Source organism: Serinus canaria, chromosome 5 (genome assembly GCF_022539315.1).
Source record: "Serinus canaria isolate serCan28SL12 chromosome 5, serCan2020, whole genome shotgun sequence".
Classification (NCBI taxonomy): Eukaryota; Metazoa; Chordata; class Aves; order Passeriformes; family Fringillidae; genus Serinus; species Serinus canaria.
The window spans coordinates 23,194,855-23,218,741 of record NC_066319.1 but is presented as its reverse complement, the minus strand read 5'-3'; the positions used below and the strand labels follow the sequence as shown (position 1 = coordinate 23,218,741).

The 23,887-nt window shown below is 38.8% G+C and overlaps 1 protein-coding gene across 1 annotated transcript in view; it reads right to left on the bottom strand.

The window, feature by feature from the left end:
* MYBPC3 (myosin binding protein C3) overlaps positions 1-18,288 on the bottom strand; it is a 59,024-nt gene extending 40,736 nt beyond the window's left edge. The window contains exons 1-10 of the mRNA XM_018907766.3: positions 18,264-18,288; positions 9,175-9,441; positions 7,182-7,277; positions 6,862-6,948; positions 6,576-6,724; positions 5,550-5,667; positions 4,191-4,239; positions 2,955-2,999; positions 677-733; positions 86-88 (exon numbers count right to left, since the gene is read on the bottom strand). Of these exons, the coding sequence (XP_018763311.1) occupies positions 86-88; positions 677-733; positions 2,955-2,999; positions 4,191-4,239; positions 5,550-5,667; positions 6,576-6,724; positions 6,862-6,948; positions 7,182-7,277; positions 9,175-9,441; positions 18,264-18,288 (896 nt within the window). The remainder of the gene's footprint in view (positions 1-85; positions 89-676; positions 734-2,954; positions 3,000-4,190; positions 4,240-5,549; positions 5,668-6,575; positions 6,725-6,861; positions 6,949-7,181; positions 7,278-9,174; positions 9,442-18,263) is intronic.
* Positions 18,289-23,887: the final 5,599 nt, after the last annotated feature.

Sequence of the window (23,887 nt, the reverse complement as noted above, 5' to 3'; positions counted from 1 at the left end):
AAGATACATGCATTATTTCACACCAAATGGTCCTTATATGCAGTCTGACCCATGCATTTATAATAAAATTAAATAGAAAGCTTACTCTCTGTTGTCAACAGTGGAATCCAAACCATTCAGATTAAGAGTTTGGTAAAAAGAGAAGAGCATAAGTAAACAGGTTATGAAAACAGATATATCAAGGAAAGATGAGAATTAGAGAAGAAATTACAGCAAAAAAAGTGAAAGTAAAAGTAACAGAAAGAAATACAAATTACAACTGGAAGACTAAAACATATTTGTCATATTTATGCGACAAAGAATATCTATATAATAGATAATATATAGTTGAACAGTGTGATAGTTACATTTAGGAATCTAATAAAAAAATCTTGGTTCTTAATAAGGCAACATTGTAAATCAGTATTTTTAATCCCCCCCTTGCCCCCATGAAAAGGGCTGCTGGAAACGTGTAATTACCTGAGTCCAGGCCTTTTCTATCTTGGGAAAGATTTTTTATGCAGCAATTGCTGTGTATTTCAGGAAGCAGCCATAATTACCTGTCATGCTTTTTCCATTTAGAGCTGCTTTAAAATGACAAGGATTCTGAGTTTGTGAAACTTTCACTTATTCCAGTTCTGGTGTTTCAGAGTTGTTACATATTGTTTCTCTAAGTCTATGGATTTTTTTGACTCACCTTTTTTTCAGTAGGGAGCTGAAATTAAACTCTGCCCCATCATCATGTCCTTCAGTACTGTACAGTAATAGAGAGCCATAATTAGTTCCAGAAGGAAATGCTTGTGAGACTATAACATTATATAGATGACAGATATTTATAGGGGTGTAGTAGATGGGTTTATAATGAATTAGAATGTGCATTGACATGGGAGGTGACTTAAGTAGGCTCTGTGTTAATTTCATTTGCATATAGCTTTAAAAATAAATGTAATGAAATTGTATTTTTTCTGTACTTATTGTGCATGAAGTTGTACAGGGTATTAATTTGGTCATGAAGTTGATTTAGAATGTATTTATTACCATAGAGGTGTTGCAGAAGCTTCCCTCTTTCCTCTGTCTTTCAGGAGGGTGGATATTGTTTACAGTAGGGGTAGTATTTAATGAAGCTTTGTGTGGAATGTCTCACAGTCTAAAGTCACTGGTTTTACCCTTAGTATTATCCCAGCTGTAATTGCTTCTTGAGGCTCTTTGTGTTACCAGAATTCATGACCCTGAAAAAAACCAGTGTCCCATCATTGGTGCTTGGCAGAGTTGAAGGAGGAATGCTGTGATCTGCCTTTCAGCCTTAGAAGGGGCTCAATGCACCTTTGCTCAGCAAGCATCATGACAAGCAATGTTGTGGTGAGTTGGTCTGTGAAAACAAGGAGCACCAGGCAGGAGTTTTTTGATGTGTAGTTCTGCCCATTGCACATGGTGAAGTCAGATGGAATGCACAATGTTGTTTTTGGTGTTCTGAATCCAGAGGGTTTTAGCTGTGCTTCTGAACATTTGTAATACTGACCTACTCTGGAACAGCATAAAGTCACTACAACCCCTTTGGATTTAATTCCTAAAAAAACCCATCATGTTTGCTATTCAGACAGGATTTAGAAAGCCCAAATGTATTTTCTTCATCTCAGCCAGTCTACTATCATCAATGACCAGCTGCTCTTTGACATCTCTGTTGTCTTGAGTGCTAGAATCTGGTGATTCCATCTCACAGCTTTCATATCCTTCCAGAAGCAGCACCTTGCATTTAGTTAATGTTTCATAAGCAGAATTTTTTTTTTTCCAGTTGTGCTGGTGGCAGTTACAGACCATAATGCTGCCTAGTTCCTTCAGAAAAAAAACCAAAATGTCTATAGAATGTAAATCAGAGTGTTGGGAAAACTCAGTATTGCAGGAACAAGATTTTTTAGAATAAGAAAAGAGCCTCAACAGAAAAATGATGGGCAGTTTAAAAAATGAAACAGAAACAAGTGCCAAGCTTCTTGTGCTGCTGGACAATATAAGGTTAAATAACAATTTAGAGTCTGTGTAATTTGAAATATGCTGTGAGAAGAGATCTTTTCTTTAAGAAAATACTGTTTTTACATCTTTTGGTTACTTTCAGAATAGTACAGTACTGGAAAGAATAATTTCCTGGGTATAAGGCTTAGAAAGAGAATTGTGGTTTTGGCCCTTCGGCATAAAATGTACATTAAAATAACTATTGTAATCCCAAATTTGGAAGGATTTCCTGTGACCAAATATTCAGTAAATCAGGTCTACAGCTAGGAGAATAACTATTCACCTTATTGTTTCACAAGTGGCAGTTAAAGTTTCAGGAAAGACCAGCAATCAAAGTTTAGATTTTTTGAAGAATAAGACTAATAATTGCTTTAACATGCATATAGTTAAGTCTAATCTCAGAATGCCTGCTCTTGCTATAGTAGAAAACATTAGGAGCAAAAGGCACAGAGTGAACAATTTAACGATAATATGATGAGGAGCGTGCCAGGAAACAGCAGATTTTCAGTTGTGTTGATACATTTCTGTGAGCAACAGCAATTTTAGTCAAAATGTGCTCAATAGAGAGGAAAACATGTAAAACAGAGAGGGCAGACATGCATGTAATTTAAAGTTACTTTTTTTCTTCTGACAAGGGTGAGAAGATGTCACTTGCCAAACACATGCGTTTTCTCTAGATGAATCTGCCTCTCACTGAACTACCAAGCTACTCTTTCTTTATTTATCTGTTTTTATCTATCCTTTTATATTCTTATGTTTTATCTTTTTTATTTTTCTTTTTTTTTTCTTACATTACTTCTTATTCATAGATATTAATCTCATGTAAATACCACACATTATAAAGAGGGACTTATTTGAAACTTAAGCTGCATCTTAATTCTGTGGGCTTTATTTTTTTGATTTTCCTAAGCAGAGAGAGACAGTTCATTGTAAGGCTGAAGTTGTCTGCTGACACAGTCAGTGACTACCTGAGAAAGGCTGAAGTCATCCGTCTCCCCCCTCCTGCTAGGCTCCTGAGTGGGGGTATCAAAGACAAAGCTTCAGATTTAAACAGTTCAGTTCAAAATCTGGCTTCATTCTTACAGGAGGAACTGACAATCTGAACAGCCTGAAGCTGCTCACCCTGCACTCCCTTCGAACTGATTTGGAATTCTTTTAATTGTGCTAACAAGAAGAGAAACTCTCCTTCCACTGCAGGGAAATAACACAATGCACTTGTGCACTGAGTGGCCACTGTTTTACAGTGAGGTTGGTGGGCAACCCACAGATGGACTTAACTGCAGACAAATTCTGCTAGCCTTGTTTAATTCTTTGTGATAAATGTTAGAAAAATCCTCATATGAGAATACGACTTATAGAGCAATACTTAAAGAGTCGCCACAGATGATTTGTGCCCTCTAGAGAAATAGATGTCAGAATATTCTTGGGCTAGTAACTTTCCAAAAATACTTTAAAAAACTAAAATAGAAACTAATTTATTATTACATGAAAGAAGAAGAGAGCACACATTAATGTCTAACATCAGAAAAAATCCAACCAATTTTGTGAATCTTACTAACAGAAGGGAACATTATTCCATTAAGAGAGACATTAGAAAGTATTAGAGATGGGGGGAGATTGGCCTTTTCAACACCAGTCTTTAATATCTAAGACTACATATACCTGAGTTTTCACCACTCACAATGTCATTGTCTTCATTCAACTGATATGGGTATAGAACATGAAAGCAGATACAATCAAAATGCTTGCAGGAATGTTATCAGTCATCTGCTGCTGACAGAGCTCACACCAAACTCCACTCTCCTTCTTTGGCAAATGCAAATCTTTGTACTAACATACGTGTAAGCCAGACAAAATCAAGACCAACATCAAACAATATCTTTTCCATCTCTATTGGTCTCTAGCTGGAGTGCTCTTTACAGGCCTGGAAAAAAGGTGCTGAAGTTCTTGTTACAATAATACACATTATGGATTGCCTAATTGAAGGCAAGCATGATTATTACACTAGTACAAAGTCCAAACTCTCTGAGGTGATTTCCAGGAGTTGTATAGTACTTTAATAGAAATATTTTCTTAGTAGACATCTGTATGTTTGTGTTTATTTGTACAACAGCTTTGCTCTTAGCTAGTTTTATCTGGGAAAGTGATGAATGCCACAAGGATGTGTGGCCAGATCCAGACAGGTTTCTGCTGTGCGTACTCACGTGCGGCGGAAGGCAGCTCGAATGTCCAAGTCTCCACTTACAGGTGCTTCTGATGTGGCAAAAAGTAATGAAGAAAAATAGGAAAGCAACTCAACAAAATGCAAAAACAAGCTGCTATTTCTGAAGTTTTCCTTTGCTGACATTTTTAGAAATAAATTCTTATATTGTAATTTGTGATGAATTGCATATTGAAAGATTAACACATCATCTTTAAGTAACCTTCACTAATTAGCTTTCAACATCCAGAGGTTTTTTTGATAACTTATTTCTGCCTCATGTTTCATAATAACCTGGAGCCTGATGGACTGTCTTATCTCATGCTTGTCAATTCTCCTGCTGCAAAATTTTTATTTCAATAGTGTCTTCACAGAGTATTTAAACCCCAATGAGAATATAACTGGACATCAACTGAATACTATTAGTAAAATTAAATTATAATCTATCCTCTGACAGAGATAATTCCTGGAACTATGTAGGGAGGTACAGAAACTTAATTGATGGTGTTGTATAGAGAGAGTTTTATTACATTATTGGTATAAATTGGTGTGCTGCTACTGCTGGGAGAAAAACTGTTCTTAGTTGCTGCTCCTAAGTCCTATGAGTCCTGTCTAGTGAAACTACAAAAATTAACACTGCGGATCAAATAACTTGATAAAATTTTGTCTTTACAATAGGTTCACTGGTAGCTGGACAGAAGTTAATGTTGCAGCCCCTGCAACAGAATTGCTGAAACCAGAAATGGTCCAAACATTCAGCTCTTTCAGGCAATCCATGCTTAAACTTTTCCACACTCAAGGCAAATTGCTGTTGAAATGTACTTTCTTTTCAATTTTTATAAACTTTTCAGTATAGCACTTGTGAGGGTGGCACCATGCATTAAGTGAGTCATCTGCTCTTAAAGCAACTTTATCTCACAAGGTGCTTCTGTAAGAGTTGAAGTTATTTATATAGAAAGGAAAAAGGAATTGACAATAGTGCCACATGTCTAAATCTATCTTTTTCAAATATCCATTTTTAGTACTGAACTTCTGCCAAAATAAGAATGAACCTATCTTTTATTCTAGTGGAATTAAACTTCATGAAAGAATGAATCTGAAATCAGAATAAAGTCAGAGAAAAGGTGGGCAGTTTTGCATCTTTGTGTGTGCTTTCTTTATGAGCATCACAGTTCTGACCAGAGTGACAACCACGTGATATTTCTAATGATCTCAATCCCATTCTCCTCTCTAGATCTTCAGGTCCATACTTCAGGTCTGTGCTTGTCTAGTAACCATTATGTACCAGAAAGAATTGCTGGTGAACAGGAAAAAAATACAAGGCAGGAAGATTAAAAAAACAGATGGAAGGAGTTCACCTTACCATTGACTGTCAGGCTGAAATTAGAGCTATCAAACTTGTCCTTGGTAGACACCTCACATCTGTACCCTCCTGCAAAAGTCATGTTTGCTTCTACGATTTCCATTTCAAAGGTGTACACCTAGAAGAGACACCAATGGTACAATAATTGAGTTAGAAAATGAAATGGTGAAACCTGAGAGAGGGAATACATGGAGAGAAACAGACAAAGAATGATCTATGAATTAAGAACTTCATGAGTGTCCAACTCATTACTGTAACAAAAAATTTCCTACAATCCCCAATTCAGTAGAAACAGCTGAAGAGTGCTGTCAGTACAGGCATTCCTGACGATACAAAGGTGTATTAGCAAACTGTGCTGGGGCCTACACTGATTGCATGGGCACTGGGAACAGGAATAAAGCTTTCAGGAAGCAGTTTTAGCCCTTCCCAGAAGGTATGCAGAACATGCCAGAATTCAGCGAAAGGCGCGGCTCATGTGAGCCAGTCTGTCCAGGTCCCTCCAGGAGAGGGTGGTAGTGGTTCGTGTACCACAGAGGAAGCAAAGTCGTGGTACAGACTCTGTTTCTGCTCAGGTACCTTTGCACAAATTTCTGGTAAAAAATGGGTCTTACTCAGCTACTCAAAGCAGTCTAGACTGTGCAAGAGAGCAATCAATCTCAGCACTAATAGCAGAATGATTGACCTACTAAGACCAAGGTATACTATGCTTAAATTGCTGTCTGATTGTTTTCTCTTAAATATACCAAGATTCTTGAGAGGAAGATGAAGGGAATCCTGCAGCAGAAAGTGCAAAACTGCTCCCCCAGTCCTCCAGGTGTTTTCTCATTTCACCATAGATAAAGTTTGCAAGAGTATGTAGAGCTTGTCTCTTGTCTGTGTGGTTGAAACCCAGGCTTCTGTGGGTAGGTATAGCCTTGTGTGTTGCTTTGGGTGCCTTAACATCAAAACAGTCCCATTTTAGTTTTGTTTTCCTCAGATTAAAGATCAGTACCTAGCTGACTGAGAGCCCTGTTCTGCCAATTGTACCTTGGTATTTCGATCATAACTGTCGTGCAGCTGGAGATGTTTCCCCACTTTGCTTCCCAGGTCCATCCACTTCCCTTTGAACCATTTCACTGATGGCTTCTTCAGCAGGCTCTCACCTGCTACTTTGGCAGTGAAGGTGATGCTCCCACCTTGTAGGAGAAGTAGATTAAAGTAAGATTATGCATTATGTTTATCTGTTGTATCACTGCTGTCACCTGTACCTGGAGAGCCAATAGTCAAGCAACAGGTACAGTTTGCAAACTTCACTTGACTAACATGCCCTCACCAACAGTAACTTCTCCATCCTGTGGTCGTGCCACAAAGAGCCCAATGGGGTCCAGAGGTTCTTCTGGTTTTGTCTCAGCAGATGAAACTGAAATAGACATCATAATTACTATTTAGGGGTTTTTTTTTTGCATCAAACTATATAGTGAACTAGTTAATTAATTTAAAAATTTCTCAGTAGATTTCTTCTGCCTCTGAGATTCCTTATTCTTTATGATCTGCTTTCACCTACTGTCTCTATCTCACAGCAAGGAGTCCCTGTGGATGTTCTTCCCTTCTGCTAATAAACCAGACTGGATGTCAATGTTAATTCCCTATTACCTTCTGTGTTTTGGCTGCTTTCTGCTGGTGGAGCAGGTGACTCTGAGGCAGCTGGGGCTGGAGCAGCTTCTGCAGGAGTGACTGTCTCACTCTTTTCTGGAAATGAATGTAAGCCAAGATTAGAGAAGTCTATTTCCTCTTTCTTTTTGAAGAAATTTTGCAAAAGAACAGCCTTTAATATATTTTAGGAAATGCAGAGAAATTAGCTGTTGTTTCCTAGAGCCTAGAGGATGTGCTGGAGGCAGAAGGGGCCCACTGAACCTGGATGATGAGGCTTTTTGCTTTGATGAGCTCAGAAAGAACTGATGCCTGGTTTTCAAAATTCTATAGTCTTGATGTGTAGAAACTTGTCAGCTGATGAATAATGCTAATATTTGTTGCAAATGTTAGTAAACTAAAGTAACTACTGTCAGTTTCTAAACAGAAAAGGTAATGAAAGATGCTGTAATTACTATATTTGTAAACAGTTTGCTTATTCAGGAGATTTTGTTTAACAATGCTATTGGAATGTAATGTTACAAAGGCTATTGCTGTCTGCAGCTTGGAAAATGCTCTAGACACTGCTAGTAAACAATATGGATAAAGTATTTTAGAAATCCATCTGTAATGTCTTCCCCTGGCTTATGGAAGTTTGTATCCTCTCAATTAAACCATGACCTCAGAGACAAATTTAGGCAAATGCATTTGGCACAATGGAGAAGACAGAATTGTCTGAAAATGGAGTAGGAGTGAGCAACTGGAGCAGATGGAGGGAGGTAGAATTTCTTGAAATAGATCAGTTGCAGCAAGATATTTTTTTCTCTGTAGGTAGTGGAGCTGCTTCCAAACAATAATGGGCAGTGCAGTTACTCTGTGGCATTACAAACTCCACTCCACTATGCTCCACAGCATTCTTTGCAAGTTTTCAGCCTATAGCAGCCTCTGCATGGAACTACCCTGAGAGACTATGAGGAAAATATAATGAGTACAATAAGGCCCAGTTTGCTTTCAGGATGAGATGGTCAGCAGGACCATATTTCTGCATTCTCTGACAGCTGTCAAGGTGTCCTAATCCATACCAGGATTTTCCCTCACACATAATCTGTCATGCCCTGTCTTTGCATATGGAGCAGGACACCTTGAATCATGTTAAACTTTCCTCTGTTTCTTTTCAGCTGACCAGAAGGTCTCACAAGGTCCCATCTTGTTGCTAGAACAAACAGTGATAGCAAAGAAAAGGAAGTGATATAAAAAATCTGAGTTTGAGGCTTTTCATCAAGTTGGAAAGCAAAAAGTCAAATAACAGAAGTGGTAAGAGGATACAATTTTGGAGGGGGAAAAGGGATCTGGAAGGTCAAAATATTTCAAAAAATGAGTGATTTCATCTATCCTTAGCATCTTCAGATACTTTTTCATGAGAAAATTCCAGGGAGTTTGACTCTACATTTATTCCCAGGAAACTTCCATGTAACTGGTCTTTTAATGTGTACAAAGGTAGTAATAATGGGAGATACACAATAATACAAAGGTTACTCTTCATATTCAAGCCCCTCTTGAAATATGCATTTTTGGTAGCAGGAATGTATGAGCTTCTAGAAACATTACAGTGTAACTTGTGTTTTGTCAATTGTTACAATTTTATATTTAAATTAAATAATTATAAGAAAATTCCAGTCCTAAGATCAGGCATCTTAATTTAGTTCAGGGTGAGGGTTAGATTAGCTTTGCTTTGCTTTTCAGTAGTTAAGTGTAAAAGCTTGACAGAATTCTGAAGATGTACATTGACATTTCCCCTATGATCTCTTCTCTGTGGACTTCTGACCCCTGGAAAGAGGTGTCTTAGCCACTGGAAATGTATTCCTCAGCTTAATGTGAATTATCAGCTTCAAACAATTGGGCAAAACAGATGTATTGCTGGTAGAGAAATTCTACAGTGTTAAAATAGGATTTGTCTGTGAAGTCCACATAGGGTACTGGAAATAGTGATGAAACCAGAATTGCATAGGGAATGTACCTGGCTCCTTGACCTTGAGTTCAAATTTGACCTTGGAACTTCCAGCTATTACAGCATATGTCACATCGTCTTCTTTTCCCACGTTATTAATTGTCAGAGAATGCTTGTTGCCTTCTGTCTTGATGAGGTATTTTTCACTCTCAGTGATTTCTGTGCCAGCTCGCTGCCATTTCACCTTGATGCCAGATTTTTCTGTCTCTGCTTCAAACACAGCTGCGCTTCCGGCTGTCACCTCTGTTGTCTTTGGCTTCTTGGTAAATGCAGAAACTAAAAAAAGAGAGAGGGCTCACTAAAATCTGTTTTGCAGTTGTGGCATATCTGGTGTAGTCAGCTGCTGTGGCTGCAGCAGCTGTCTCCTCTCTCTCCCATCTGCCCATGCAAGTTATAAATTACAACACTTTCCACAGAGAAGCTGTGGAATTGTCTCTGAGTTTATCAAGTTCTGTGTCTCACTGGGATGTCATGTCTCCTCCTCATTGTCATGAAAGAAAGTGGAATGGATAGCAAAACCACCTCACTTTCTGTCTTCCTCTTTCTTTTCCCCCATATTGAGCTCTGATTTGTCATAAGTGAGTGTTTTGTTGGATGACAAGTTGGCATGGAATATATTCTTACATATCTAGCTGTCTACATTAATTTGCCATGCACTTCCATCTAGAATTATTGATTTTGTCCTAACAGCTGCTTAATACAGCTGGTACAGAGGATCAGGGTCTGCTCTTCAGCAACACTGCAGTTTGTGCAGTAACCTGTGCCCTAGTACACCACCAAGAATTCATGGTTCATCTTTAGTCCTTCTGTTTTGACTGATCGAGGCTTTAGTGGAAAGGAATTCACATTCCTATGATGACCCTTGTAATTTCATTCCAGCTAAAATGATATCAATTGTTGTTTGTGTTCCAGAGTTTACTTCAGCATTAAAAGTTGAAGTACTTGCCTACACAACACTCTACAACAATTAGTTTTCTAATTACTTTCAAGGTGTAGATTAAAATATTTACTCAATGTGTCAAGGAACACTTAGGAAGCTTATAAGGAGAATTAATGACATTATTAATATATGGGGTGAACAAATGTAAAGCAAATGATGTTTTACTTCATATGCAATCGAAGTAGCACAGCAGACAGGGAACTGTAAACAAATATTGTACCATGATTTTGATCCATGAGTATTCTAATCTCTCTCAAGACTAGGATTCAGTAAAGTAACTTGTTTTACTAATTTCTTTAACCTGTTTTATTTATTTATTTATATTTCTTCATCTTTATTGAATCAAGTTTTTCATTTCATGCTCGTGTTTTTTTGTCTTAATGAAATGTTATCATTTGCTAATTGCCATGAGCTATGTTGAAGTGTAAAAATAACAGCAATTAACACTCTGATTCATACACTGCATGGTTTTTGTGCATCATTCTGTCATCTTTCTATTGACTCACCCCTGTAATATATATATAACTACATTTTTATAAAATACTAGCAATTTCATCACATCTAATTTTATCAGTCACCTCTGTGGCAAATTGTCTATAGCTCTACTCCTCTGGCAGCCACAGGAACTCTTCCAAACAACACAACAATGGTTATAATTAGCTCTGAACTTTTAGTTCTGCTTTATAAAAATGAAAGAAACATGGCATGAAAGTGTTTTAAAAGAAAAAAACTATTATTCATGTTCAAACAGGTGCTTAAGTTCATGTAAATGGTATATTATTAATAAAACCATCTATTCTTTTTATAAAATCCCTACTCCTGTAGCATGTCTTCAGACTGCCTGATTTAGTTGACCTTAGTAGAGTTACATCTGCAAAGATTTCATCTGATAACACAATTCATGCTTCTTGCATTGTTTTGCAAGGGATTTGAACCTTCTTAAGCATCAGTTTAAATGTGAACTACAAACGCTTTTAGAATTTAGTAAAGATTGAATTTTGCGTTTCTTCATTATGTAAAAACCAAAATTACATATTTTCAATTTCTTTTTCTTCCTGCCCCCCCCAATTTTATATTTCTGATGAAAACATGATTTCAGTTTTCAATGAGCCTTGAAAAGCCTTGAAAAATCTCCTGGTTTACTCTTCTGCATGCTTTTCCTCCCTGTTGAAAGTGTGGGAAATTTCCCCTGGGAGTGGAATGTTCCTGCATGCTTATAATTGAGGTTTTTTCTAAAATAGTTCTTAATAGGTGCAATAGTTCTTTAAAAATATAGTAGAATACAGGGCTTTGTGCTGTAGAGTCCTACAGCTGCCTGTTACCAGCTGCACACCTCTAGCTACTGTCCTGCACTTCTGTAAACAGCACAGCAGGGTGTGCATTGGTGCAGTGTGTCCTGCATAACTGCGGGAGAGTTACTGCACAGCAGGCTGGGCATGCAGGATTCCAAAGACCTGTAAAGGTGGCCAGGCTGCTGCACAGTGGGGAGACAGGTCAGTTCTGGGACCCACTCCACTCCTGGCTAGCTGGCTCCTTTCCCTACCATTCTACAGACAAAGCAGCAAAGAGGCATGTTTTCAGTCTTTGAGTGCTATTATCATCACTCTTCTATTTAAGCACAAAAGAATCTATAAATATATTAATTACCTAACAGCAAAGTGATTTGTAAAGGTTCCAGCCTACAGTGTCAGGGTTTCATGACATGCATACTTGGAAGTAACTCTGTGATCTGCTGCACACCCTGTAAAGTGATTAGGTGTCTTATATTTGCTTTGTAGGTGACTCAACAAGAACAAAATTGTTGGTGAGAACACAGTGAGAAATCTCTACCACTATATAACATTTCTGGGTTTAGGAAATCTAAACAGTTGTGCAGAAGTTTTTATGTAAGACTCCTTGTATTCCCTCCCCTCTTTCCTGCCAAAAGACTCACTTTAGTTCCAACTTAAAATGATTGTGAATAATTCTGCTAAGTACAGAATTGGAAAAGCCCAAAATCTCCCATGACAACAAAAGCCTTCAAGAACAGCTGTTGTGTACCCACTTTTTCACTGGTAAAGGAGACTCTGGTTTTAAAAGAGTCTTTTTCCTGTACTTGCAATTCAGTCAGGGCAGTGTCCAGAGTGGCTTCTCTCTATCCAGCTGTATTCTCTTTCATCTTTCAATGGTTTTTTTGCAAAGGAAAACTAAAGATGTAGAGCTGGAGATTTTACAGGAAATTACTTTTCTGCAGAAGAGAGATTGCTTAACAAGCATGTGAAGAGAATACTGTATTTTTTTCCTTTTGGGGAAGAAAAAGGGTTGCTTAACAGGTTAAAGAGTTCAGTTTTTCCCCACCCCTTCATTGTGGCTGCTGCTCTAAGTGACGTGTAAATCCAAGCTGACCAAAGGTTTTTTCTCATACAGTTATGCCTATCTAATTCAAACATTTCCTCATTAGGAATCCTCCTAAGCACCACAGTCCAAAACTTCTGGTCTGTCCTGAGAACCACACTCCTGCCTGCTTTTATCAGAAACACATTCTCCATCTGACAGTCTCTGTCACTACAATGTTTGGCTTCCACCCAGATACAGCCCTCTGAGTTCTATACATCCATCCCATACTCCAAACACTCTTGAATATGACCACCACCATGAGGCTGTGGAAAACCCAGTGACTGTGACACCTCTTGTGTGATGTTAGTCTGTCAGCCACTGAGAGATTTCAGCTGCTGTCCTGTGTTTATCCAGACTCCAGGTGTCCATGAGTTAGGAGCCATGGGGCTGGGGCACCTGATGTCCTCTGCCTCCACTGTGTGACCTCTGATTCCTGCTATGTTCAGCCACACAGGGGGAGAGAAAAGTGACCTTAGTACCAGCACACCATGGTACTTCTGGAGAGAGAGAGCCATGGGAGTTACCAGTGCTGATGGAGACAGAAAGTGTTGAGGGTGCTCTGTGTGTTTAGTGGGGATGGAATTGGCATTTAGTGGGGATTTAATGAAAGGGAGAGAAGAGGGATGTGAAGCTAATAAAAGAAAATGAGCCTAGGGCTACTTTGCACTAACCCATTTTTCAGCACCTCACCTCTCATAACCCAGGCCTTCCTAATCACTCCTAGCTTCCGTCATGCAAACACACTCACATAATTTCTGAGTAACATAAACCAGCAGATTTTACCCCAGGCAGAAGAGGAAACAGCTGGATGTGGTCTGCAGTTATCTTGCAGAAACTTTTTGGTGGTTAAGGCTGCAGCTACCAGAACTTGTATCCTCTAAAACTCTCAAAACACCTGAAGATGTAACAACAGCCATAACACTGAATATGTTGCACAAGTTGCAGCTTAACTGGTCAGTAATAAAAGCCTCTGTTTGGAGATCTGTGATCAGATTGCATTTTGAAAATTCACTAGTAGGTCTTTCAATCAGGAGGATGTAGAAAGATTAATACATTTGCTTTGGGCCAAATTAAACTAGAATGAAATAATTTCAGTTCCAAAACTAATTTTCTGTAATAGTCACCTAAATAAAATAACGAAACTAGTATTCTGCCTTTATTCTGCTGCCATTTATTAAATCTTGATACTAGAACCTTCATGCTTTCTCCTTTACTTTCTGACCTGCTTTGAAGCAATGTCCTTCGAACATCCATCATCAAACAAGTTTGCTATTTTGATTCAAGTCTTTCTCATACTCTCCTATGCAAAGCCCAAGAAATGGCTAGGCTACTAGCAGGGTTTCTATCTACTGTACTAATAATTCTTTCCTTTGCTCTCTTGTTTAACTATTGATCTATTTATTGGGCTTTTCTTTTATGAGTCTTTTCAGACAGAGACTGTTTTTCTGTTGTCTTTGTACAGCATTAAATTGTTAGGAGGTAGCTGCTAAATACTGTTGTATCTCTAATAAGAATAAAAATTGGTATTAGAAGCTAGAGGAGCAATTCTTATTTCATTTTTGTCAGAAAAAAATGGAGGTAAGGTGTACAGTAAAATAATGTTCAAATTACCAAAATAATTTCATTTGCCAGCAACATTGCCTAAATAATCTGGCTTAGAGTCACAAGCATCAGCTGAAAAACTATTCCTGAAATACTGGAATTTCAAAGTATGTGTGAACTATGTGAAATGAAAGTGAGCAAGAAATGTGTTTTCTACATAGAGTGGTAGAGGAGAATGTGTGTTAGATGACATTTTCAGATGATATTTCTGCCTTTCTGAAATAAAACCTGTTAAAGGTATAAATTCTTGAGGAGAATCTGATGTATCTGGTTGAATGCAGCTGCTAGAAACTACAGCAGAAATTTGTGATGAGTAAAATTAGAGAAAATAATCAGAGGTTTCTCCCACAAAGCTGAGTTATCTTATTGCACATTCTCTGTATTTGGTGCTAAAATATGCATTGGTCGATATATTTAAGTAATATTACAAAAGCAGTGTTAGCTTTTGGAATTCTTTAATTTGTTAAGACTTCATGTTGAAAATTGATCTTTGCTTGCACTTGGTGTCTAGTTTTGCTTCTATATCATTTGCTCTTCCATGGAGTTAAAAGCCCAGCTGAGGATAAGCAGACTTCAGTAATGGAGCTTGTAAATTCCTTTCTGAGGAACTATATAAAGATGCTGCACATTCCTCAGTCAGGACCTAAGTGGCTTCTTGCAATTACAAGCTTAATCATTCCATGATCCAGAAGCTATTGAAAGACTCAATCTTATCATTCCTTGCCTACTTCAGCAGCTGAGATTGCAAATTCCTGCAGCGTGAGCAACGGGCGAGGAATAGTTTCACTAATCAGTCACCTCGCTCTCTGTGCATCCATCACACTTTCTGCACAAGGGGCATAGCAGTGCTCAGCTTGCTTGGAATCTTAACTCACACAAGAGGAAACTAAGTCTGTATGAATTTAGGGGTTTTCTGCATTCCTGCAGTGCATAAAAGTTTGTTGCAAAAGTTTGTTGAAGTTCGTTCTGCTAGGTGCTTGCAAATGTGAAAGAATGATCTCATATTCAAACTAAAATTCTGCAGTTTATTCTTCACTATGCAAAATTTTATTATTATTATTATTATTATTATTATTATTATTATTATTATTATTATTATTATTATTATTATTATTATTATTATTATTATTATTATTGCTTCTGTGTACTTAAAAGCTATTTGTAAGTTCTTGATGAAATTTCCTAATCAGAACTGCAAAATCTAGACTCCTCCATCTATAAAATATAAAAGCTGAGTAAAAGCTGACTGATTTTCAGAGAAGGTGAGTAATAGAGACTTCTCCTTTTGCAGCTATAGTAAAGCACACACTTCCCATTAAGTCCCATTTATCTACTAAATTTGGTGTTTAAAAAGTCAACTATTTCCTCCTAATGTCATAAAATATTGTTAGGGAAATGGTTGGGGTTTTTTAAACATTTCTGAATTTTCAGAACTAAAAAATGATCAGAATTTTCCAAATAGTTATCTTTTGAACAAGGATAAACTATGAAATGTTTAACTCAAAGGGAGAAGAACATAAAGTTTCTGCAACAGAATCCTGCAAAAAGTGCTTTTCAAAGTTTGATTGTTTGCTCTGACACTAAACTCTTACAGGTCTTGTAAGTTCTGTTTCTCTTGTGGACGGTGTAGATTTTCTGGAATGCTGGGACAGTTCTTTTGGCATTCTTGAAATAAGAAGGGACATGTTTTATCCTGAAGTATTTTAGTTGGACATTTGAAAGTGAAAGAATGTTTGTTGGAAAATCTACTCCACCACACCATTTTAAGTTTAATGTTTTATTCAATGATTTTTGATTTTTTTTGGTGGGATTTTTGGGGGGTTTTGGTGGGTGGGGTTTTTTTGTTTATTTGGATTTTTGGGTGGGTTTTGGTTGTTGTTTGTTTCTTTTCAGGCATTAAAAGCCCTGTTAAAACAGCAGATATAAGCAAAATGTCTCTGATCATTCTTTGATATGAAGAATTCTCTTTTGCCTATACACCAGATGCACAAATTTCAGTAATACAGACCAGGGACTTCTTTGGGCTCTTCAGAAATGCAGCTATATAGTGTGTGAAAGTCAGGAATTGGGATTTATCCCAGCATGAATTGCCCAATGGTTATTTGGCCTTCCTGAGGTGGTGCTCAGCATTATCCCATCTTGGAATGGCTTGAACTGTATAAACAACATGAAATAGAAAACCAAAGGGATTAGTGTCTCCTGGGAGACTGAGAAGATCCTCTCTAAAACTTGTGGGGCATGTGACTGGCTGTGTCTCAGTCAGAGTGTGTAACAAGAGCTTTTCCTCCCCCTGCTGTGATAATCCCAGTGTTTGGTCTGGTTTGTTCGTAAGAACTGTGTAGGACTAGTGATGTTAGACACCTGTTAGATTTCTCTGGAGAAATAATTGGGATAGAATTTCTCTTCACCATTAGCCAGCAAAAGTGGGCATCTTCACAAACAGGGACATTGCCTCTCCCCCACGGAGAATGAAAATGTTAATTTAAAGGCAGTTAAAGAATTAGAAATCAGAAGTCATAATGCCAAGGTTTCACTGTCAAATTTTGCCTGCTCTGGTATATTTCTTTTTGTCTGCATTCACAACAATTAAACATTTCAATAAAACTTAAAAATCGTGTGACTTTAAAAGCAGAATATGAGTATGATTTTCTCATTTTTCGGGTGATTACTGAAACTTTGCAGCTTATATTTTTAAATTTTTGTCTACAATTACAGGATCTAATATATATTTCTTTTTTATATGCAAATCTACTTTCATTAGAAATGGCAGCCTTAGGAGCATGGAATGATGTTATATTTGTAATACAGAAGAAGGATTGCTGACACCACTGTTGCTTTAGGGTTGTCACACAGAGGGAACACAAAGAATCTTGCTGGAGTTAACCATGCTTTGGTGCTTGGCAGTTCTAGTGGGGGAGGCTCTGGGTGTGTAAGGGGTCTGCCTCTGGTAGGGGCTAATTTCAAATATTTTGGTCAAGTGAAGGTTCTTAACAAGTTCTTCTTTTGTTATTGTGGCCAAACTAAGAGGAGAGCAATGGCTGCTCAGGCCTTTGCAAAACACGAAGGCCATTTTTAATAAGTCTCCACAGCTGGCACTGGCTAACTCTGGAAACTAAAACCATTACTAAAAACACGTGCACCTTGTAGTGGTGATTCTGGATCTGCACTGGCATCAATGAACTGACAGCTCTAAAGTGGATAATCCCAGATTTAGGACAAGTTTCTCCAGGCCTGACTATTGAATATGTTCACACTTGACAAACAATCATAAATTCAGCTTTTGTCAGCTCTTTTTCCCAAACTTGTGGATGCAAAATGCTCCTGAGGGATCTCCCTCTGCAGGTGTCCTGAAGTTAACTCCTCTTCCTTTTCTCCCCGGGCTCTGTTCCTCCTCAAAACACCAGATCCATTGCACCTTGCACCCCATTCTAGGCCTCCTCTATGTGGGCAGCACCTGAGTGATTCCTTATTTGAAAATTTTAAATTAAAACATTCATAAATCTGAAATACTTTCCTGGCATTTTTCTCTGTGGCTCTGTGACCTTGGCTTCCTGAAAAGGGCTAGTTCTTTTCTGGCTCAAGGGGAAAGGATGAAGGAGGGCAAGGGAAAAGAAATTGCCATGTATTCTTCACAGTGCAATGTTGCCTTTTTTTCCTAGAGTTCTATTGTCAGTGGTTGAAAGAAATAGAAAGACCTCTGAACAGCTGCTTTCATTTTCACAGAGATTTCATTCACAATAAATACCATCAATTTTTGCCAATAATACTTCTACAAATTGTCAGGGGATAAAAAACCTCAACCCCAAAATACAAGCAGGAGAGATTTATACTATTTAACTGTCCAAGAGAGACTACAAGCCTTTATTTTTTTTTTTTTTCAGAATCCTAGAGGTGACTAGGAAAGGAAATGAGAAATCAAAAGCATCTGAGAATTAAATGTGTTTCACCTCTATTTTTTTCCTCATCCAAAGTCTCTTGAGAAAATTCTGTGGCTGAGGGTTATCAAAGCAGTTAGTGATTTCTCTTCAAGATCACTCAATATCTCTTAGATTTATAACTTAATAAAATAAATTTTATTTTCTATTTATTTTTTCCTTCGAGGCATCTGATTTCTCTGGAATACATCATCCACTCACATTTTTCCTGTCAAGCTGCTCTGTCTGTCAGTTATGATCCTTACCTGCTTTCTTTACAGGCTCTGGCATCTTCCCTTGGTTTCTGGTGGAGCTCCCAGCTGTATCTAGAGAGCAGGGTGTGAGTCACACAGCAGTGGCACTGCAGGGCTTTGGAGACCCCCTAAAGACCCACGGGGTGGCAGCCCCATCCTGCTCCTCCCCCTGGATCCCCCCCTGTGTGGCTGCGGCACCTTATCAGCAGCAGGGCACACTTGACAGGCTACATCAGCTGGGATAAATATAGCCAGGTTCCAGGAGCCAGGAGCTCAGGCCACCCAGGACTGGCTACCACTGATCTGTGGGTATAAACCAGAGCCCAGTGGGATGCTGCACATGCGTGCAGTGCATTTCTGGCTCCAGGCATGTATTGCATGGAGAATTCCAGCACTGCCGTGTTTACAGCACGTGCAGCAGACCAGATCTGATAGTCACATCCTCTGTGTGCTGGTTCCTGCTCACTCTAGGTGCCCACTTGCTTGCATTCTTACTATTTATTTCAGTTTTTGTTTTTGTCATGATTGGGTCAGAGCTGAACAGCCCCTCACAAACTGGTTTTCTTGTTTCTTTTTTTAGCTCTTCAACCAAAGACTGTTTTTGTAGAACTAACTGTGAACTTTAAGGAAAGAACTTTCTTTTGCAGAGACACTTACACAATACTGACATTTGCAGTCACAAGTAGAAAGCATGACACTACTTAAATAGTTTTAGTCCTCCCTCCCCATCCACCCACTTGATCCACAGCATACGTTTCTTGATAACTAGCAAGTTTTTTTCTTCTTCTTTTAAATATCATTTTTAAAATAGTTACAAGGTTCTGTTTTATACCACTAGAAGTTTCAATTTTGCTTAATCATATAGAAAAAATCTGGGGGAAAATCTCACTAGAAAATTATTCTTGTATGGCCATTTCACGCTCCAATCATTGCTTGTTGTTTATTCATATATTTAGCATATGGCAAAATAGTAACTGTGGACAATCATTCTTTATTATCATGATGGTTTATCAATTTAAGTTTTAAACTTTTCCAGAAAAATTCTGGAGGCATTGAGCATATTTTAGCCACCACTAGTATTGACAAAACAATATTTTTAAAAAAGGTGTGGTTTTCATTTTTTTCCCCCAGCTTTACTATCCTGTAAAAAACTCATTTTTAAATGAGTTCGTCTTTTGGCATGGAGTTCAGAATAGACCAGTGTGCAAGCAGCTCATCAGTCACTGTACTCTGTGCCTGTCTTTCACATCTGACTCTCTCAGTAGGCTGATGGCACAGACGTGAACATGCAAGAAACACTGCTGATCCCTCTCCTGATTTGGGGTCAAATACTTCCTCCCCTTCCCTTGAAGCCATTTTTAGTGGATGAGTGAGGAAGATGGGCAGGATGTCACCTGTGTTTATTTTCCATGGCCTGTGTTTCCAGTGGAGCACAAGTTTCCATGATATGTACTTGTCTGCTATCCTGTGCCTGAGGTATTTCACTGGGAATCAGAAAATTTTGGCTATTTGCTTTGACTTGAAACCTTTCAAAGGACTTGGGTCTCACTTCTTCCCCACAATGAAGCACAGCTATGAGGATTTAATCTGACACAGGGAAATGATCCTAGTCCAATAATAACTTTGCAGATGTTGTGATTTTTAATGTTATTTAAAGTAATATTTCAAACACATTGCTACGTTCAGTACTGGGAAAAATGAATGTTTTGTCTGCTATTACACATTAGGTTACCAGGTGGCAGCATTGTTGTAACAGTAAACTTTTTTCTAGCATTTTCTCTATTATATTACATTGCATTACATTATATTATATTATTTGACAACTTTTAATAACAAAGTTGCTATGCAAATGAAACCTATAATTTCAATGGCTAGCCTGACCCAAATCAGATGTGTAGTTGATTGTGATAACTACTTTCCAGTGCACTGCAACACTAGATAACTGTTTAGCAAGTGTGTGAAGCTTCATCCTGTATTCAAATAAAACTAATGTACAAGAACAGTGAAGCAACATGTAATAAATGTCTCAGGGCCTGTGCTTAAAAAGTGAGTGAGAGGGAAAATTCTTCCTTGTCAGAAGAATTACTCTGAAATTATTGCTCTGTGCCTCAGACAGTGTCTTTCACCACATAATTGAAAATCAAGTTCAAAAATGACAGAAATTGGTGGCCTGCAGTGACAGGTTGTGTGATTTGGATAGCTGCACCATGGCTTATGCAGAGAAAACCAAGAATTTATCATTTATAGCCAAAGTTACAGCATCTCCTTCTGAAAAGACTACCCAGCTTCTTATTAAAAGGCTGTGTATTTAGGTGCTTGTGACTCTGCCCAAATTTAGCTATCCAAGCAGAAAGTCTATATATTACTTTCCTATTTTGGGCTTCTTTTCCTGGTAGTTTCTGTCATGCCATTTAATTTCTTGTCTCTATTTCTGTTTATTTGTTTCTCTGCCTCCTTGTTTTGTGTCATGAAATTACCACCTCCTCAGTGGCTCTGCAGTTTCTGAGGACAAGGCAGTAAAATTGCCTCAGTGGCTGAAGATTTACTGGTGGGAATGGTGGGACAGCTGAGGTGGGTCAGAGCAGAGCACAGGCTCAGCAGGACTCACCCACTGAAGTGCTCACAGAATCGTGGAATATCCCAAGCTGCAAGGGATCCACAAGGTTCATCAAATTCCTCACCTGACTCGGCACAGGACAGCTCCAGTACCCACACCAGGTCCCTGAGGGTGTTGTCCAAATGCTCCATGAACTTTGGCAGGCTCCTGCTGTGACTTTCCTAGGAATTCTGTTCTAGTGCCCACCTACCCTCTGGGTGAAGAACCTGTTCCCAATATCCAGCCTAATCCTCACTGTTTCCTTTGAGTTTTTGAATCACAGAGTGCTGGTGTGTACAGTGCAAAGCCACCTGACCTTACTGACCAAACCTGAGTTCACAGGGATTTAGGAGATTTGGGTAATGCTGGTCCTGCTCATTTGAGCTTTCCTCTGCACAGCCATTTTGTATCCCTGCCCTTTGCACTCCATACTTGAGCTCTTTCTGTATATCTGACAGCAGCTTGCTTTCATTTCAGGGACATTCTTTTAACTGGCTTCATGCTAAACAACCAGAGCTACTGCATATTCTAGACTATGGGGAAAAAATGCAATCTGCATATGCTCAGTGAGATCTTTCTACATTGCATCCACCAAAGAAGTGTTTTTGGGGTCAGTGAGGTCCAGTGCAGGGGTCAGCAGAGTTTTCTATGCATTTATGTCAGGGCTAATGTGGGAGTTGGACTTAATCCAGACACCTGAACTACAAGCAAACATCCTTTGTGTGCTCCAAACATTATCTCCCTCAGGCACATCAAAATAAAGGGGAGAACCAGCAGGGTTGGGGGACAAATAGCTGGAACTTCAGAGAGGGAAGGGATCACACCAATTTGAGTGGGAGGAGGAAATAAAAATGTGTGATTGAAAGGCATGGATAGGGGGAGGAAACTGGTTTTTCTAGGTAATATGGGAGGGATTTTAATAGATTCTCAAAGGACAAGAATATTAGATGGGGAGCTGGAATGGAAATGGGGTGGAGGGAAGAGAGCTGGTGATAAGACTGAAACTGTAAGAGGATGTGGATGGAAAAACTATAAATGGATGAACAAATAATTTGGAACTGAGAACCATTCACATAAAGAGAAACTGACTGGAGGCATATGTGAGAAAAGTTGGCCTCAGAGGAAGCAATGAACTACTGGGCAAAAGCTGAAAAAGGACCTTGAGAATAAAGCAGATGGAATCTAGCAAATATGGAGGCATCTACTGGCTGAGTCCAGGAATAGAGAAAAGCTGAACAAAGAGCTGGGAATCAGTAGCTCAGGCTGGCAGAGAAAGGAAAGCACAGTGTGGATGAGTGGGAAAAAAGGGAAGAGGGAATATCTAGAGAAGAAATCTAAAATTATGTTTCTGAAAGCAGACACCCAGAACTCAGAAACATAGGTAAATCTAAAAGAACCCAAACTGATTTGGGTAAACAAATGCCCAGCTCAGCACCCAAACATTCTTCACTTTGCATAAGGCAGAGGAATCGAAGCATTCTGCACAAAGGCACCAGTGGTCAAAGGGCTTCTTATGCCTCAAGCACTGCTGCTCTGCTGCTGCTGGGGAGTTAAAACAGAAGCTCAGAGGGAGCCCTGAAGGCACAGAAACTGCATTCCTTCCTACCACAAAGCCGCTTCCCCAATCCTTTGCATAACCTTGGTCTCCCCAATACCTCCTCCCACCCTTCTTTCTCCTCCTCCACCTCCTGCTAACCCTTATCTGCTCCACCACATCCTCATTCCCCTCCTGTCCATAGACTGCTCTGCTCATTCTCACGTACTGCTTTGACTCCGCAGTAGCAAAATGTAACACTGTGGGGAACCAAAGGCATGAAGGAGGATGTGGCTGGATGAGTGGAGAGAATGGAAAGAAACACAGAATGGAAAGAAAGTTGCCCTGGAAAACCTGATCTAACAGGCCTGCTTTGAGTAGGGGGTTGGATGGGGTGACCTCCAAACATCCCTTCCAGCCCAGGTTCCTCTGTGATCCTGTGGGCTGATGTGAGGTGTTCAGCTAAGTCAGACACAGGTGAGTTATGAGTGAGGAAATGAGAAAGAATATCTCAGCCTACTGCTGTGTTCACGCTCTCTGGAAGATGGTCCCATTCCCCAGCTCTTGGAACAGGACTGATGATTTGGTTTATATTCAGGCCTCTAATTGCACAGGCTCAGCTGAGCCAACTGAATTGCAATGTGCACATTTGTTAGAGAAGAAAGGTGAAACCTGAAGTTTTAGCTACTGCCACAGTTGCTTTAAAGAGCAACTTAACTGTATATTACTTAGCTGTAATATATAAGTGGGTTCATTACAGTAGCATTTTTATTACAAGCACTACATGTTTAGTCTTTTAAGTATATGGGTATACAAAACTCTGTAAATCTGATTTGAGTGTTTCTTAGAAGAAGTAAAGGTGGTGAGATAGCAAAGTAACACACAAAATAAATTAGAAATAAATGCAAAATCCTGGAATTGGTACCACAGTCTGTATCATATCATAGTCTTTTCTATCCATAATCCATACATTTTAAATACACAAGTGTGGGATTTCCATTGAGAACATACTGTCCAGGGCATTCTCAAAGGAAAATTCTCATTGTGCTGTCATCAGCAATAAAGTCTTTGCTATGAATTTGCAATGGGCAGCTATGGTACAAGGAAAATTTTGAGCAGCAGTATAAATACACTGAATTTATCTGTCATGTGATATATGTACTAGCTATGAAGCTGGCCATACAGTTTGAATTAACCTCCACGATAATGAAGGGAATTTTGTTGTGTGGAGATCTAAATGAGGGAGGAAAAAACAGAAAGAAAAGGAAAAAAGTCAAAGAGATTAAGTGATACAAAAAAACTAAGGCAAAAGGCTTACTGAGGAAAAGAAACCTGGCAATGTACAGAGCCTAAGCCCTGCTGTAGTCACAAGTGAAGACAAACATTAATTGTAAGACTCTGAATCTTGAAATGAGGATATAGAGATAAAATTTCATGAAGGAGGAGACCAAAAACCTCCAGGACATATATTGGGATGCGTGTGTATGTATTTTTCAGGAAGTTTGA